Raw genomic sequence first — 18,011 nt, 5'->3', positions numbered from 1 at the left:
ATTAAAACATTTTCCAAACCTCACCATTTTTGGCCCCTATACCAATAGTGGAGCAAAATTCACACCATGCCTCCCCTTTCACTGTCTTAATCATTCTTCTGGCCATCGCTCTCTTCCTTTGATACTTCATGATACACACTGGAACAGTCACATCGGCAGCTGATATAATTACAGACATTACTGCCTCGGTGCACTCATTCACAGATCCCTCCATTGATCACTTTTGTCCCACACGCTCACACAGGTACTAACATCTTCCAGGTAGCTTTCTCAAAGCACCACCTTATGTTATTTTTTTATTTTACCCGGTAAATTGACTGAGAATACATTCTTATTTACAGCAACAACCTGGGGAATAGTTACAAGGGAGAGGAGGGGAATGAATGAGCCAATTGTAAGCTGGGGATGATTAGGTGACCATGATGGTATGAGAGCCAGATTGGGAATTTAGCCAGGACACCGGGGTTAACACCCCTACTCTTACGATAAGTGCAATGGGATCTTTAATGACCTCAGAGAGTCAGGACACCCGTTTAACGTCCCATCCGAAAGACAGCACCCTACACAGGGCAGTGTCACTGCCCTGGGGCATTGGGATATTTTTTAGACCAGAGGAAAGGGTGCCTCCTACTGGCCCTCCAACACCACTTCCAGCACATGCACGCACACACACACACACACACACCTAACCGGAAAATGATTACTTCCGACTGTGGTTTCTCTCATCACTTCCCATTCATTCACACCTCCCTGCCACCGCTGCAGATACCAATGCCAAGTCAGAGCATGACTCTCTACCACTCACCACATTGATTCTCGTCTCCCTCCCATCATTAACACACACTAATCCCCTGTTATCCATACACTGTTCAACTGTACTCCCATTGTCGTCTTCATTATGGGTATTAAAGTCACACCATATTAGCTTCTACCCCTACAAGTCCTATCAATCCCTTTAACTTTGCTAACAAGAGAGGTTTGCAGGGGTTATAGAAGTTAACTATTACAATGTTACCACTATTCCTACATAGAGTTGAAGTCAGAAGCTTACATACACCTTAGCCAAATACATTTAAACTCAGTTTTCCACAATTCCTGACATTTAATCCTAGTAAAAATTCCTTGTCTTAGTTCAGTTAGGATCGCCACTTTATTTTAAGAATGTGAATTGTCAGAATAATAGTAGAGAGAATGATTTATTTCAGCTTTTATTTCTTTCATCACATTCCCAGTGGGTCAGAAGTTTACATACACTCAATTAGTATTTGGTAGCACTGGCTTTAAATTGTTTAACTTGGGTCAAACGTTTTGGGTAGCCTTCCACAAGCTTCCCACAATAAGTTGGGTGAATTTTGGCCTATTACTACTAACAGAGCTGGTGTAACTGAGTCAGATCTGTAAGCCTCCTTGCTCGCACACGCTTTTTCAGTTCTGCCCACAAATTTTCTATGAGATTGAGGTTAGGGCTTTGGGATGGCCACTCCAATACCTTGACTTGCTGTCCTTAAGCCATTTTGCCACAACTTTCGAAGTATGCTTGGGGTCATTGTCCATTTGGAAGAAGCATTTGCGGCCAAACTTCCTGACTGATGTCTTGAGATGTTGCTTCAATATATCCACATAATTTTCCTCCCACATGATGCCATCTATTTTGTGAAGTGCACCAGTCCCTCCTGCAGCAAAGCACCCCCACAACATGATGCTGCCACCCTCGTGCTTCACGGTTGGGATGGTGATCTTCAGCTTACAAGCCTCCCCCTTTTTCCTCCAAACATAATGATGGTCATTATGGCCAAACAGTTCTATTTTTGTTTAATCAGACCAGAGGACATTTCTTCAAAAAGTACGATCTTTGTCCCCATGTGCAGTTGCAAACCGTAGTCTTGCTTTTTTGTGGCGGTTTTGGAGCAGTGCCTTCTTCCTTGCTGAGCGGCCTTTCAGGTTATGTCGATATAGGACTCGTTTTACTGTGGATATAGATACTTTTGTACCTGTTTCCTCCAGCATCTTCACAAGGTCCTTGCTGTTGTTCTGGGAGTGATCTGCATTTTTCGCAACAAAGTACTTTCATCTCTAAGAGACAGAACTTGTCTCCTTCCTGAGTGGTATGACGGCTGCGTGGTCCCATGGTGTTTATACTTGCATACTATTGTTTGTACAGACGACCGTGGTACCTTCAGGCATTTGGAAATTGCTCCCAAGGATGAACCAGACTTGTGGAGGTCTAGAATTTTCTTTCTGAGGTCTTGACTGATTTCTTTAGATTTTCCCATGATGTCAAGCAAAGAGGCAGTGAGTTTGAAGGTAGGCCTTGAAATACATTCACAGGTACACCTCCAATTGACTCAAATGATGTCAATTAGCCTATCAGAAGCTTCTAAAGCCATGACATCATTTTTCTGGAAATTTCCAAGCTGTTTAAAGGCACAGTCAACTTAGTGTATGTAAACTTCTGACCCACTGGAATTGTGATACAGTGAATTATAAATTAAATAATCTGTCTGTGAACAATTGTTGGAAAAATGACTTGTGTCATGCACAAAGTAGATGTCCTAACCGACTTGCCAAAACTATAGTTAAAAAAAGAAAAGTGGAGTGGTTGAAAAACAAGTTTTAATCACTCCAACCAAAGTGTATGTAAACTTCCGACTTCAACTGTATTTCTATTCCTCCTACACATTCCAATTCCTGTATCTCCAATACTCTGTATGCCATCCCCTCTTTTTAACGAATGTAGCACAACCCCCACCGTCCCCTCCACTCTGTCACCCCTAAGCGAACTGAATCACGGAATCACCAGCCCCCTCTCCTAACCAACGATTTAAAACCTAATGTAAATTGCCGACGAAGAACTACAACTCCCATTAGAGCAGCCACAGTTTGCAAAATGACATGACCCAGTTAGGTCATCGGGCTAGCCTCTGTTCGGTCGTCGTTATGTGACTGTACACTTTGCTTTAGCGTTGGTTAGAATAAGCTACATGTTTAGACGTTGCTCTAAATTGGCAATCTTTACCTAGATATATCTGTATTAGATTACACATATACGTGGGATATATACCTGCACCGTAGCAACTGCGCACTATTTCCCACACTACAGGTTAGTATACCGGTACAGTATAGCCATTTATAATGGGTGTAGCTATAAGCTGCTGTAGCTGTATTAACCGGCACATGGGGCATTTCAGATAGCAGCACCAAGCAACCTTTTTTTACAGTCATTGCAAGCAACGCAGCTGGCAACTTCTTCAACTTTGTGTTGCAGCCTTTTAGGCTGATCTGAACTTGCATAACTTTCACTATTACATTATAATTAAGCAATAAGGCCAGAGGGGGTGTGGTATATGGCTGTTCTTAAACACGACGCAACGCGGAGTGCCTGGACACGTCCCATAGCAGTGGTACATTGGCAATTTACCACAACCCGAGGTGCCTTATTGTTATTACAAACTGGTTACCAACGTAATTACAGCAGTTAAGACAAATGTTTTGTCATACCCCTGGTATACATCTGATATATCACGTCTGTGAGCCAATCAGCATTCAGGGCTCGAACCACTTAGTTTGTAGTTAAGCAATAAGGCACGAGGGGGTGTGGTATATGGCCAATATACCGAGGCTAAGGGGTTGCGTCGTGCTTGCATAGAGGCCTTAGCCGTGGTATATTGGTCATATACCACAAACCCCCGATGTGCCTTATGGGTATTATAAACAGCTTACCAACGTAATTAGAGCAGTAAAAATACATGTTTTGTCATACCCATGGTATATGGCTGATATACCACGGCTGTCAGCCAATCAGCGTTCAGGACTTGAACCACCCAGTATATAATAGATGTAATGTATCATCATGGGTAGCTGGTGTGTAGGCTATGTATTTAAAGATGTATATTATAAATGTATTTCGATTTGTAAAGAGGTGCAGACCCGTTGTCATTAAATCATTTGCATTTGTAAAGCCCAGCAAAAATACTTACATGATTGAAATTAATTTAGGGGCCTGAGGGAAGGCTTTGTTACTGAAATCCACCTAGCCATCCATATAATGAACCTTACCCTTTAGAGTGAAATGAAGTAATCAGCAGGCTACTGACATCTGAATGAAGTGGGGCAAGCAGCGACACAGACGGTAAGGCTGTACAGCATAGATGGGTTAGCTGACAACGTCACGAAAACGATGGGCGCCCTTCCATGTGACGTGTTGTTGTGATTCTGGATGGCCAGATTGCTAGCAAAACTGACAAGAAACTGCCATGTGGGGAATCCAAAGTGGCTCGTTTAATCTTGTTCTTGATAACATCTCTTGTTTTGAGGTGTTTTGACTGATTTCATGTCAATGCTAATATGGCTAAAATCCGCTAGCTAGCTAACCAACAACTGTAATGATGTATTTGAGAGACAACAACTGCAAATTGAGTTGTTTTCAACAAATATTGTGAACGAAATATAGTTTACATGTTGTCAACAATCTTAGCCAACCCGGTCAGTTTTGCCCCATAGTTGCGCACGTGTCGGTTTTGTTGCTAAACAGCCAACCCGTCTATGGAGCCAATGCGTTCCCAGGATAGACACATAGGATTAGCCTTCTAATCTTCTAACAAAGCACCTGCTTCACACACTGGCCGTGACCGCAAGGTTGACTGGTCACTAAGGTCCATGCATTCCAACTGCAAAGGACTCTGGGAGAGTTGCAGAGAACCCCGTTTCAATCAGGAGCAACTGTAGCTGCTGTGAGGTATCCATGGGGACCAGGAGGGTGCTGGTGACAGGCTGTTCCTCTGGGATCGGGATGGCTGTGGCTGTAAGACTGGCCAAGGAGAAGGGATTCAAAGGTCAGAGAGGCACTGAACCCTTCATTGTAAAACATGGTGGTTTTCATAAATGAAATTGACAGTTTGACACGCTCAACCCCATCAGTTGAGATGCAATGCAAGTGTTGTTAAGTTGCAGTGTGTCTGTGTGAGGCAGTGGTTGCCACCATGAGGGACCTAGAGAAGCGGGAACCCCTGGAGAGAGTGGCTGGGGACACCCTGAACAGATCCCTGGAGATCAGACAGCTGGATGCCTGCTGTGAAGACTCCATCAGAGAGTGTGTGGACAGCCTGGAAGACCGACGGGTGGATGTACTCGGTGAATATTAGGCTTCCACGCATGCTCGCTCGCACCCACACACACATTCATTCTGACTACACACACACACACACACTCACATGCAATAATCATATACGCTGCTGCTACTCTGTTTATCAAATGTCCTGATACCTTACCCCTAGTCACCTTACCCCTATACATATCTAACCCTACCATTCCAATATCCCTGCACATTGTAAATATGGTTTTGGCACTGAGCCAGGAACTGACCCTGTATACAGCCTACTGACCCAGGAACTGACCCTGTATACAGCCTACTGACCCTGGAACTGACCCTGTATACAGCCTACTGACCCTGGAACTGACCCTGTATACAGCCTACTGACCCTGGAACTGACCCTGTATACAGTCTACTGACCCTGGAACTGACCCTGGAACTGACCCTGTATACAGCCTATTGACCCTGGAACTGACCCTGTATACAGCCTACTGACCCTGGAACTGACCCTGTATACAGCCTACTGACCCTGGAACTGACCCTGTATACAGCCTACTGACCCTGGAACTGACCCTGTATACAGTCTACTGACCCTGGAACTGACCCTGTATACAGCCTACTGACCCTGGAACTGACCCTGTATACAGCCTACTGACCCTGGAACTGACCCTGTATACAGCCTACTGACCCTGGAACTGACCCTGTATACAGTCTACTGACCCTGGAACTGACCCTGTATACAGCCTACTGACCCTGGAACTGACCCTGTATACAGCCTACTGACCCTGGAACTGACCCTGTATACAGCCTACTGACCCTGGAACTGACCCTGTATACAGCCTACTGACCCTGGAACTGACCCTGTATACAGCCTACTGACCCTGGAACTGACCCTGTATACAGCCTACTGACCCTGGAACTGACCCTGTATACAGTCTACTGACCCTGGAACTGACCCTGTATACAGTCTACTGACCCTGGAACTGACCCTGTATACAGCCTACTGACCCTGGAACTGACCCTGTATACAGCCTACTGACCCTGGAACTGACCCTGTGTACAGCCTACTGACCCTGGAACTGACCCTGTATACAGCCTACTGACCCTGGAACTGACCCTGTATACAGTCTACTGACCCTGGAACTGACCCTGTATACACCCTACTGACCCTGGATCTGACCCTGTATACAGCCTACTGACCCTGGAACTGACCCTGTATACAGCCTACTGACCCTGGAACTGACCCTGTATACAGCCTACTGACCCTGGAACTGACCCTGTATACAGTCTACTGACCCTGGAACTGACCCTGGAACTGACCCTGTATACAGTCTACTGACCCTGGAACTGACCCTGTATACAGTCTACTGACCCTGGAACTGACCCTGTATACAGTCTACTGACCCTGGAACTGACCCTGTATACAGTCTACTGACCCTGGAACTGACCCTGTATACAGTCTACTGACCCTGGAACTGACCCTGTATACAGCTTACTGACCCTGGAACTGACCCTGTATACAGTCTACTGACCCTGGAACTGACGCTGTATACAGTCTACTGACCCTGGAACTGACGCTGTATACAGCCTACTGACCCTGGAACTGACCCTGTGTACAGTCTACTGACCCTGGAACTGACCCTGTATAGAGCCTACTGACCCTGGAACTGACCCTGTATACAGCCTACTGACCCAGGAACTGACCCTGTATACAGCCTACTGACCCTGGAACTGACCCTGTGTACAGTCTACTGACCCTGGAACTGACCCTGTATACAGCCTACTGACCCTGGAACTGACCCTGTGTACAGTCTACTGACCCTGGAACTGACCCTGTATACAGTCTACTGACCCTGGAACTGACCCTGTATACAGTCTACTGACCCTGGAACTGACCCTGTATACAGCCTACTGACCCTGGAACTGACCCTGTATACAGTCTACTGACCCTGGAACTGACCCTGTATACAGCCTACTGACCCTGGAACTGACCCTGTATACAGCCTACTGACCCTGGAACTGACCCTGTATACAGTCTACTGACCCTGGAACTGACCCAGTATACAGTCTACTGACCCTGGAACTGACCCTGTATACAGTCTACTGACCCTGGAACTGACCCTGTATACAGCCTACTGACCCTGGAACTGACCCTGTATACAGCCTACTGACCCTGGAACTGACCCTGTATACAGCCTACTGACCCTGGAACTGACCCTGTATACAGCCTACTGACCCTGGAACTGACCCTGTATACAGTCTACTGACCCTGGAACTGACCCTGTATACAGCCTACTGACCCTGGAACTGACCCTGTATACAGCCTACTGACCCTGGAACTGACCCTGTATACAGCCTACTGACCCTGGAACTGACCCTGTATACAGCCTACTGACCCTGGAACTGACCCTGTATACAGCCTACTGACCCTGGAACTGACCCTGTATACAGCCTACTGACCCTGGAACTGACCCTGTATACAGCCTACTGACCCTGGAACTGACCCTGTATACAGTCTACTGACCCTGGAACTGACCCTGTATACAGCCTACTGACCCTGGAACTGACCCTGTATACAGCCTACTGACCCTGGAACTGACCCTGTATACAGTCTACTGACCCTGGAACTGACCCTGTATACAGCCTACTGACCCTGGAACTGACCCTGTATACAGTCTACTGATCCTGGAACTGACCCTGTATACAGTCTACTGACCCTGGAACTGACCCTGTATACAGCCTACTGACCCTGGAACTGACCCTGTATACAGCCTACTGACCCTGGAACTGACCCTGTATACAGCCTACTGACCCTGGAACTGACCCTGTATACAGCCTACTGACCCTGGAACTGACCCTGTATACAGCCTACTGACCCTGGAACTGACCCTGTATACAGCCTACTGACCCTGGAACTGACCCTGTATACAGTCTACTGACCCTGGAACTGACCCTGTATACAGCCTACTGACCCTGGAACTGACCCTGTATACAGCCTACTGACCCTGGAACTGACCCTGTATACAGTCTACTGACCCTGGAACTGACCCTGTATACAGCCTACTGACCCTGGAACTGACCCTGTATACAGTCTACTGATCCTGGAACTGACCCTGTATACAGTCTACTGACCCTGGAACTGACCCTGTATACAGCCTACTGACCCTGGAACTGACCCTGTATACAGCCTACTGACCCTGGAACAGACCCTGTATACAGTCTACTGATCCTGGAACTGACCCTGTATACAGTCTACTGACCCTGGAACTGACCCTGTATACAGCCTACTGACCCTGGAACTGACCCTGTATACAGCCTACTGACCCTGGAACTGACCCTGTATACAGCCTACTGACCCTGGAACTGACCCTGTATACAGCCTACTGACCCTGGAACTGACCCTGTATACAGCCTACTGATCCTGGAACTGACCCTGTATACAGCCTACTGACCCTGGAACTGACCCTGTATACAGCCTACTGACCCTGGAACTGACCCTGTATACAGTCTACTGACCCTGGAACTGACCCTGTATACAGCCTACTGACCCTGGAACTGACCCTGTATACAGCCTACTGACCCTGGAACTGACCCTGTATACAGTCTACTGACCCTGGAACTGACCCTGGAACTGACCCTGTATACAGCCTATTGACCCTGGAACTGACCCTGTATACAGCCTACTGACCCTGGAACTGACCCTGTATACAGCCTACTGACCCTGGAACTGACCCTGTATACAGCCTACTGACCCTGGAACTGACCCTGTATACAGTCTACTGACCCTGGAACTGACCCTGTATACAGCCTACTGACCCTGGAACTGACCCTGTATACAGCCTACTGACCCTGGAACTGACCCTGTATACAGCCTACTGACCCTGGAACTGACCCTGTATACAGTCTACTGACCCTGGAACTGACCCTGTATACAGTCTACTGACCCTGGAACTGACCCTGTATACAGCCTACTGACCCTGGAACTGACCCTGTATACAGCCTACTGACCCTGGAACTGACCCTGTATACAGCCTACTGACCCTGGAACTGACCCTGTATACAGCCTACTGACCCTGGAACTGACCCTGTATACAGCCTACTGACCCTGGAACTGACCCTGTATACAGCCTACTGACCCTGGAACTGACCCTGTATACAGTCTACTGACCCTGGAACTGACCCTGTATACAGCCTACTGACCCTGGAACTGACCCTGTATACAGCCTACTGACCCTGGAACTGACCCAGTATACAGCCTACTGACCCTGGAACTGACCCTGTATACAGCCTACTGACCCTGGAACTGACCCTGTATACAGTCTACTGACCCTGGAACTGACCCTGTATACAGCCTACTGACCCTGGAACTGACCCTGTATACAGCCTACTGACCCTGGAACTGACCCTGTGTACAGCCTACTGACCCTGGAACTGACCCTGTATACAGCCTACTGACCCTGGAACTGACCCTGTATACAGTCTACTGACCCTGGAACTGACCCTGTATACACCCTACTGACCCTGGATCTGACCCTGTATACAGCCTACTGACCCTGGAACTGACCCTGTATACAGCCTACTGACCCTGGAACTGACCCTGTATACAGCCTACTGACCCTGGAACTGACCCTGTATACAGTCTACTGACCCTGGAACTGACCCTGGAACTGACCCTGTATACAGTCTACTGACCCTGGAACTGACCCTGTATACAGTCTACTGACCCTGGAACTGACCCTGTATACAGTCTACTGACCCTGGAACTGACCCTGTATACAGTCTACTGACCCTGGAACTGACCCTGTATACAGTCTACTGACCCTGGAACTGACCCTGTATACAGCTTACTGACCCTGGAACTGACCCTGTATACAGTCTACTGACCCTGGAACTGACGCTGTATACAGTCTACTGACCCTGGAACTGACGCTGTATACAGCCTACTGACCCTGGAACTGACCCTGTGTACAGTCTACTGACCCTGGAACTGACCCTGTATAGAGCCTACTGACCCTGGAACTGACCCTGTATACAGCCTACTGACCCAGGAACTGACCCTGTATACAGCCTACTGACCCTGGAACTGACCCTGTATACAGTCTACTGACCCTGGAACTGACCCTGTATACAGCCTACTGACCCTGGAACTGACCCTGTATACAGCCTACTGACCCTGGAACTGACCCTGTATACAGTCTACTGACCCTGGAACTGACCCTGTATACAGTCTACTGACCCTGGAACTGACCCTGTATACAGCCTACTGACCCTGGAACTGACCCTGTATACAGTCTACTGACCCTGGAACTGACCCTGTATACAGCCTACTGACCCTGGAACTGACCCTGTATACAGCCTACTGACCCTGGAACTGACCCTGTATACAGTCTACTGACCCTGGAACTGACCCAGTATACAGTCTACTGACCCTGGAACTGACCCTGTATACAGTCTACTGACCCTGGAACTGACCCTGTATACAGCCTACTGACCCTGGAACTGACCCTGTATACAGCCTACTGACCCTGGAACTGACCCTGTATACAGCCTACTGACCCTGGAACTGACCCTGTATACAGTCTACTGACCCTGGAACTGACCCTGTATACAGCCTACTGACCCTGGAACTGACCCTGTATACAGCCTACTGACCCTGGAACTGACCCTGTATACAGCCTACTGACCCTGGAACTGACCCTGTATACAGTCTACTGATCCTGGAACTGACCCTGTATACAGTCTACTGACCCTGGAACTGACCCTGTATACAGCCTACTGACCCTGGAACTGACCCTGTATACAGCCTACTGACCCTGGAACTGACCCTGTATACAGCCTACTGACCCTGGAACTGACCCTGTATACAGCCTACTGACCCTGGAACTGACCCTGTATACAGCCTACTGATCCTGGAACTGACCCTGTATACAGCCTACTGACCCTGGAACTGACCCTGTATACAGTCTACTGACCCTGGAACTGACCCTGGAACTGACCCTGTATACAGTCTACTGACCCTGGAACTGACCCTGTATACAGCCTACTGACCCTGGAACTGACCCTGTATACAGTCTACTGACCCTGGAACTGACCCTGGAACTGACCCTGTATACAGTCTACTGACCCTGGAACTGACCCTGTATACAGTCTACTGACCCTGGAACTGACCCTGTATACAGTCTACTGACCCTGGAACTGACCCTGTATACAGTCTACTGACCCTGGAACTGACCCTGTATACAGTCTACTGACCCTGGAACTGACCCTGTATACAGCTTACTGACCCTGGAACTGACCCTGTATACAGTCTACTGACCCTGGAACTGACGCTGTATACAGTCTACTGACCCTGGAACTGACGCTGTATACAGCCTACTGACCCTGGAACTGACCCTGTGTACAGTCTACTGACCCTGGAACTGACCCTGTATAGAGCCTACTGACCCTGGAACTGACCCTGTATACAGCCTACTGACCCAGGAACTGACCCTGTATACAGCCTACTGACCCTGGAACTGACCCTGTATACAGTCTACTGACCCTGGAACTGACCCTGTATACAGCCTACTGACCCTGGAACTGACCCTGTGTACAGTCTACTGACCCTGGAACTGACCCTGTATACAGTCTACTGACCCTGGAACTGACCCTGTATACAGTCTACTGACCCTGGAACTGACCCTGTATACAGCCTACTGACCCTGGAACTGACCCTGTATACAGTCTACTGACCCTGGAACTGACCCTGTATACAGCCTACTGACCCTGGAACTGACCCTGTATACAGCCTACTGACCCTGGAACTGACCCTGTATACAGTCTACTGACCCTGGAACTGACCCAGTATACAGTCTACTGACCCTGGAACTGACCCTGTATACAGTCTACTGACCCTGGAACTGACCCTGTATACAGCCTACTGACCCTGGAACTGACCCTGTATACAGCCTACTGACCCTGGAACTGACCCTGTATACAGCCTACTGACCCTGGAACTGACCCTGTATACAGCCTACTGACCCTGGAACTGACCCTGTATACAGTCTACTGACCCTGGAACTGACCTGTATACAGCCTACTGACCCTGGAACTGACCCTGTATACAGCCTACTGACCCTGGAACTGACCCTGTATACAGCCTACTGACCCTGGAACTGACCCTGTATACAGCCTACTGACCCTGGAACTGACCCTGTATACAGCCTACTGACCCTGGAACTGACCCTGTATACAGCCTACTGACCCTGGAACTGACCCTGTATACAGCCTACTGACCCTGGAACTGACCCTGTATACAGCCTACTGACCCTGGAACTGACCCTGTATACAGTCTACTGACCCTGGAACTGACCTAGCCTACTGACCCTGGAACTGACCCTGTATACAGCCTACTGACCCTGAACTGACCCTGTATACAGTCTACTGACCCTGGAACTGACCCTGTATACAGCCTACTGACCCTGGAACTGACCCTGTATACAGTCTACTGATCCTGGAACTGACCCTGTATACAGTCTACTGACCCTGGAACTGACCCTGTATACAGCCTACTGACCCTGGAACTGACCCTGTATACAGCCTACTGACCCTGGAACTGACCCTGTATACAGCCTACTGACCCTGGAACAGACCCTGTATACAGTCTACTGATCCTGGAACTGACCCTGTATACAGTCTACTGACCCTGGAACTGACCCTGTATACAGCCTACTGACCCTGGAACTGACCCTGTATACAGCCTACTGACCCTGGAACTGACCCTGTATACAGCCTACTGACCCTGGAACTGACCCTGTATACAGCCTACTGACCCTGGAACTGACCCTGTATACAGCCTACTGATCCTGGAACTGACCCTGTATACAGCCTACTGACCCTGGAACTGACCCTGTATACAGCCTACTGACCCTGGAACTGACCCTGTATACAGTCTACTGACCCTGGAACTGACCCTGTATACAGCCTACTGACCCTGGAACTGACCCTGTATACAGCCTACTGACCCTGGAACTGACCCTGTATACAGTCTACTGACCCTGGAACTGACCCTGGAACTGACCCTGTATACAGCCTATTGACCCTGGAACTGACCCTGTATACAGCCTACTGACCCTGGAACTGACCCTGTATACAGCCTACTGACCCTGGAACTGACCCTGTATACAGCCTACTGACCCTGGAACTGACCCTGTATACAGTCTACTGACCCTGGAACTGACCCTGTATACAGCCTACTGACCCTGGAACTGACCCTGTATACAGCCTACTGACCCTGGAACTGACCCTGTATACAGCCTACTGACCCTGGAACTGACCCTGTATACAGTCTACTGACCCTGGAACTGACCCTGTATACAGTCTACTGACCCTGGAACTGACCCTGTATACAGCCTACTGACCCTGGAACTGACCCTGTATACAGCCTACTGACCCTGGAACTGACCCTGTATACAGCCTACTGACCCTGGAACTGACCCTGTATACAGCCTACTGACCCTGGAACTGACCCTGTATACAGCCTACTGACCCTGGAACTGACCCTGTATACAGCCTACTGACCCTGGAACTGACCCTGTATACAGCCTACTGACCCTGGAACTGACCCTGTATACAGCCTACTGACCCTGGAACTGACCCAGTATACAGCCTACTGACCCTGGAACTGACCCATGTATACAGCCTACTGACCCTGGAACTGACCCTGTATACAGCCTACTGACCCTGGAACTGACCCTGTATACAGTCCTACTGACCCTGGAACTGACCCTGTATACAGCCTACTGACCCTGGAACTGACCCTGTATACAGCCTACTGACCCTGGAACTGACCCTGTATACAGCCTACTGACCCTGGAACTGACCCTGTATACAGCCTACTGACCCTGGAACTGACCCTGGAACTGACCCTGTATACAGCCTACTGACCCTGGAACTGACCCTGTATACAGCCTACTGACCCTGGAACTGACCCTGTATACAGCCTACTGACCCTGGAACTGACCCTGTATACAGTCTACTGACCCTGGAACTGACCCTGTATACAGTCCTACTGATCCCTGGAACTGACCCTGTATACAGCCTACTGATCCCTGGAACTGACCCTGTATACAGCCTACTGACCCTGGAACTGACCCTGTATACAGTCTACTGACCCTGGAACTGACCCTGTATACAGTCTACTGACCCTGGAACTGACCCTGTATACAGCCTACTGACCCTGGAACTGACCCTGTATACAGTCTACTGACCCTGGAACTGACCCTGTATACAGTCTACTGACCCTGGAACTGACCCTGTATACAGTCTACTGACCCTGGAACTGACCCTGTATACAGCCTACTGACCCTGGAACTGACCCTGTATACAGTCTACTGACCCTGGAACTGACCCTGTATACAGCCTACTGACCCTGGAACTGACCCTGTATACAGTCTACTGACCCTGGAACTGACCCTGTATACAGCCTACTGACCCTGGAACTGACCCTGTATACAGTCTACTGACCCTGGAACTGACCCTGTATACAGTCTACTGACCCTGGAACTGACCCTGTATACAGCCTACTGACCCTGGAACTGACCCTGTATACAGCCTACTGACCCTGGAACTGACCCTGTATACAGTCTACTGACCCTGGAACTGACCCTGTATACAGCCTACTGACCCTGGAACTGACCCTGTATACAGCCTACTGACCCTGGAACTGACCCTGTATACAGCCTACTGACCCTGGAACTGACCCTGTATACAGTCTACTGATCCTGGAACTGACCCTGTATACAGCCTACTGACCCTGGAACTGACCCTGTATACAGCCTACTGACCCTGGAACTGACCCTGTATACACCCTACTGACCCTGGAACTGACCCTGTATACAGCCTACTGACCCTGGAACTGACCCTGTATACAGCCTACTGACCCTGGAACTGACCCTGTATACAGTCTACTGACCCTGGAACTGACCCTGTATACAGTCTACTGACCCTGGAACTGACCCTGTATACAGTCTACTGACCCTGGAACTGACCCTGTATACAGTCTACTGACCCTGGAACTGACCCTGGAACTGACCCTGTATACAGTCTACTTACTTTCTTGTGTTCTTCTTATTTCTATTTCTTGTACATTTTTGTTCTACTTGACTTTTTTAAATGTTATAGTACTTCTGATATTGATTACTGCATTGTTGGCATTTCACGGTACTAGTGCACGTGACAATAAAAAGCACACGCCAATATAAACTGACTTGTAGTGTACACAGTACACCATCAGTGATAACATGTTGTCATCCATAATGAGGGAACAGGGTGTGACATGGTGTTATCTGTCACCCTCAGTGAGTAATGCAGGTGTAGGCATGATTGGGCCGTTGGAGTGCCATAGTGTGTCTGACATGCAGGGGCTCTTCGACACCAACTTCTTTGGCTTGGTGCGGCTGGTGAAGGAGGTCCTGCCTGATATGAAGCGACGTCGAAGCGGACATATTGTGGTGATGAGCAGCATCATGGGCATTCAGGGTGAGTAGTCACTACATAAATGCAGCTTCAGAAATAAATAAGGTGTTTACTTCCTAAACGTATCCCTATAGAATCTTACATTAAAATGAATGAATGGATTGTATTTGTATTGGTAGGGCTACTCTTCAATGATGTCTACTCTGCTTCAAAGTTTGCTGTGGAGGGGTTCTGTGAGAGTCTAGCAGTACAAGCCATGAAGTTCAGTGTGAAGTGAGTCTACATTAAAGGAGATCCATCCACATCCCTTCACATGAGTCATGCAGCAGTAGCTAAACCAACACTCTGCAATAATATGACTTTGCCCTAATGCCACAACAGTGAACCCGCAAGTTATGTTTTGATGTAGATGATTAGCCTGAGATAGGGAATAGCTGATCGCACATGCATGTGTAAGCAGGAAGATTCCCTCAGTTAAAACAGTGGTCCTTTATCTCTCCCTGCTCTGTCCATCTGTCCCTCTCCCTGCTATGTCCATCTGTCCCTCTCCCTGCTCTGTCCTTCTCCCTGCTCTGTCCATCTGTCCTTCTCCCTGCTCTGTCCATCTGTCCCTCTCCCTGCTATGTCCATCTGTCCCTCTCCCTGCTCTGTCCTTCTCCCTGCTCTGTCCATCTGTCCTTCTCCCTGCTCTGTCCATCTGTCCTTCTCCCTGCTCTGTCCATCTGTCTTTCTCCCTGCTCTGTCCATCTGTCCCTCTCCCTGCTCTGTCCATCTGTCCTTCTCCCTGCTCTGTCCATCTGTCCTTCTCCCTGCTCTGTCCATCTGTCCCTCTCCCTGCTCTGTCCATCTATCCCTCTCCCTGCTCTGTCCATCTGTCCCTCTCCCTGCTCTGTCCTTCTGTCCTTCTCCCTGCTCTGTCCATCTGTCCCTCTCCCTGCTCTGTCCATCTATCCCTCTCCCTGCTCTGTCCATCTGTCCCTCTCCCTGCTCTGTCCTTCTCCCTGCTCTGTCCTTCTCCCTGCTCTGTCCTTCTCCCTGCTCTGTCCTTCTCCCTGCTCTGTCCATCTGTCCCTCTCCCTGCTCTGTCCATCTGTCCCTCTCCCTGCTCTGTCCATCTGTCCTTCTCCCTGCTCTGTCCATCTGTCCCTCTCCTGCTCTGTCCTTCTCCCTGCTCTGTACATCTGTCCTTCTCCCTGCTCTGTCCATCTGTCCTTCTCCCTGCTCTGTCCATCTGTCCTTCCTCCTGCTCTGTCCATCTGTCCCTCTCCCTGCTCTGTCCATCTGTCCTTCCTCCTGCTCTGTCCATCTGTCCCTCTCCCTGCTCTGTCCATCTGTCCTTCCACTCTGAGGATGACTCTAGTGGAGCCTGGTCCGGTGGGGACAGAGTTTGAGAGGAAGGTGTACGACGACGCTGAGAAGATGGACCTCGCGGGGGCAGACGAGGAGACTGCTAGGATCTTCCGTGAGATCTACCTGCCCTACTCTAGGAAGGTGTTCAACTCTCTCGCACAGACACCCGAGGAAATAGCAGAGGTAACACTCTTATGTCACTATCTTATATTTTGTGACTACTATCCTAGTATTATCTGGTATGCAGTCTCAACATGTCATCCTTTGGTGGCTAAATGGGAAACAGAATATACTAATCGCTCTACTCTACTCTCTTGCAGCAAACACTTCAACTGATCACAGCGAAGGAGCCTCCGTTTCGCCACCAGACCAACCGGGTGTACATGCCCATGACTGCCCTGAAGCACGCAGACCCTACCGGTCGTCTACCCCTGGACACCTTTTATAAGCTGCTATTCAAGCACGACAGTCTATTCACTGCCAGTCTGGGGCTGCTGCGCATGTTGCAGAAGAGGACGGGCAAGAGCTCCAATTGAGCAGAAGGTTGGAGAGACAGAGTGAATAACCTAGTGAGGAGAGATAGGAGGATAGAGAGAGCAGAAGGTTGGAGAGACAGAGTGAATAACCTGGTGAGGAGAGATAGGAGGATAGAGAGAGCAGAAGGTTGGAGAGACAGAGTGAATAACCTGGTGAGGAGAGATAGGAGGATAGAGAGAGCAGAAGGTTGGAGAGACAGAGTGAATAACCTAGTGAGGAGAGATAGGAGGATAGAGAGAGCAGAAGGTTGGAGAGACAGAGTGAATAACCTAGTGAGGAGAGATAGGTGGATAGAGAGAGATGAAGGTTGGAGAGACAGAGTGAATAACCTAGTGAGGAGAGATAGGAGGATAGAGAGAGCAGAAGGTTGGAGAGACAGAGTGAATAACCTGGTGAGGAGAGATAGGAGGATAGAGAGAGCAGAAGGTTGGAGAGACAGAGTGAATAACCTAGTGAGGAGAGATAGGAGGATAGAGAGAGCAGAAGGTTGGAGAGACAGAGTGAATAACCTAGTGAGGAGAGATAGGTGGATAGAGAGAGATGAAGGTTGGAGAGACAGTGAATATCCTAGTGAGGAGAG

At 49.1% G+C, this 18,011-nt stretch overlaps 1 protein-coding gene across 3 annotated transcripts; it reads left to right on the top strand.

Annotated features, from left to right (window-relative positions):
• Positions 1-2,924: 2,924 nt before the first annotated feature.
• On the top strand, positions 2,925-17,796 carry LOC115171256 (retinol dehydrogenase 8). 3 transcript variants are annotated; one of them, XM_029727890.1, is made up of 8 exons: positions 3,126-4,832; positions 4,969-5,130; positions 15,428-15,607; positions 15,724-15,817; positions 16,894-17,077; positions 17,215-17,437; positions 17,678-17,717; positions 17,778-17,796. In XM_029727890.1, the coding sequence occupies exons 1-6, from the start codon at positions 4,742-4,744 to the stop codon at positions 17,428-17,430; spliced, it is 927 nt and encodes a 308-aa protein (XP_029583750.1). In that variant the 5' UTR covers positions 3,126-4,741; the 3' UTR covers positions 17,431-17,437; positions 17,678-17,717; positions 17,778-17,796. The 3 variants fall into 3 exon arrangements, with proteins under 3 accessions (XP_029583749.1, XP_029583748.1, XP_029583750.1); XM_029727889.1 differs by lacking the exons at positions 17,678-17,717; positions 17,778-17,796 and adding an exon at positions 2,925-3,100 and having other exon boundaries at positions 4,676-4,832; positions 17,215-17,514; XM_029727888.1 differs by lacking the exons at positions 17,678-17,717; positions 17,778-17,796 and adding an exon at positions 2,925-3,100 and having other exon boundaries at positions 4,636-4,832; positions 17,215-17,514.
• The last annotated feature ends 215 nt before the right edge of the window (positions 17,797-18,011 follow it).

Source organism: Salmo trutta, chromosome 32, assembly GCF_901001165.1.
Source record: "Salmo trutta chromosome 32, fSalTru1.1, whole genome shotgun sequence".
In the NCBI taxonomy this organism is placed as follows: Eukaryota; Metazoa; Chordata; class Actinopteri; order Salmoniformes; family Salmonidae; genus Salmo; species Salmo trutta.
Note: the sequence above shows the minus strand (reverse complement) of the source record. Positions and strands in the feature narration are given on the sequence as shown.

What these genes read in the sequence shown, in the direction of transcription:
- LOC115171256 (XM_029727890.1), top strand. Translation starts at nt 4,742, where the DNA reads ATGGGGACCAGGAGGGTGCTGGTGACAGGCTGTTCCTCTGGGATCGGG. An exon ending in CCGACGGGTGGATGTACTCG is followed by an intron (nt 5,131 to 15,427) that starts GTGAATATTAGG and finishes TGTCACCCTCAG; the next exon opens with TGAGTAATGCAGGTGTAGGC. An exon ending in CAGCATCATGGGCATTCAGG is followed by an intron (nt 15,608 to 15,723) that starts GTGAGTAGTCAC and finishes TTGTATTGGTAG; the next exon opens with GGCTACTCTTCAATGATGTC.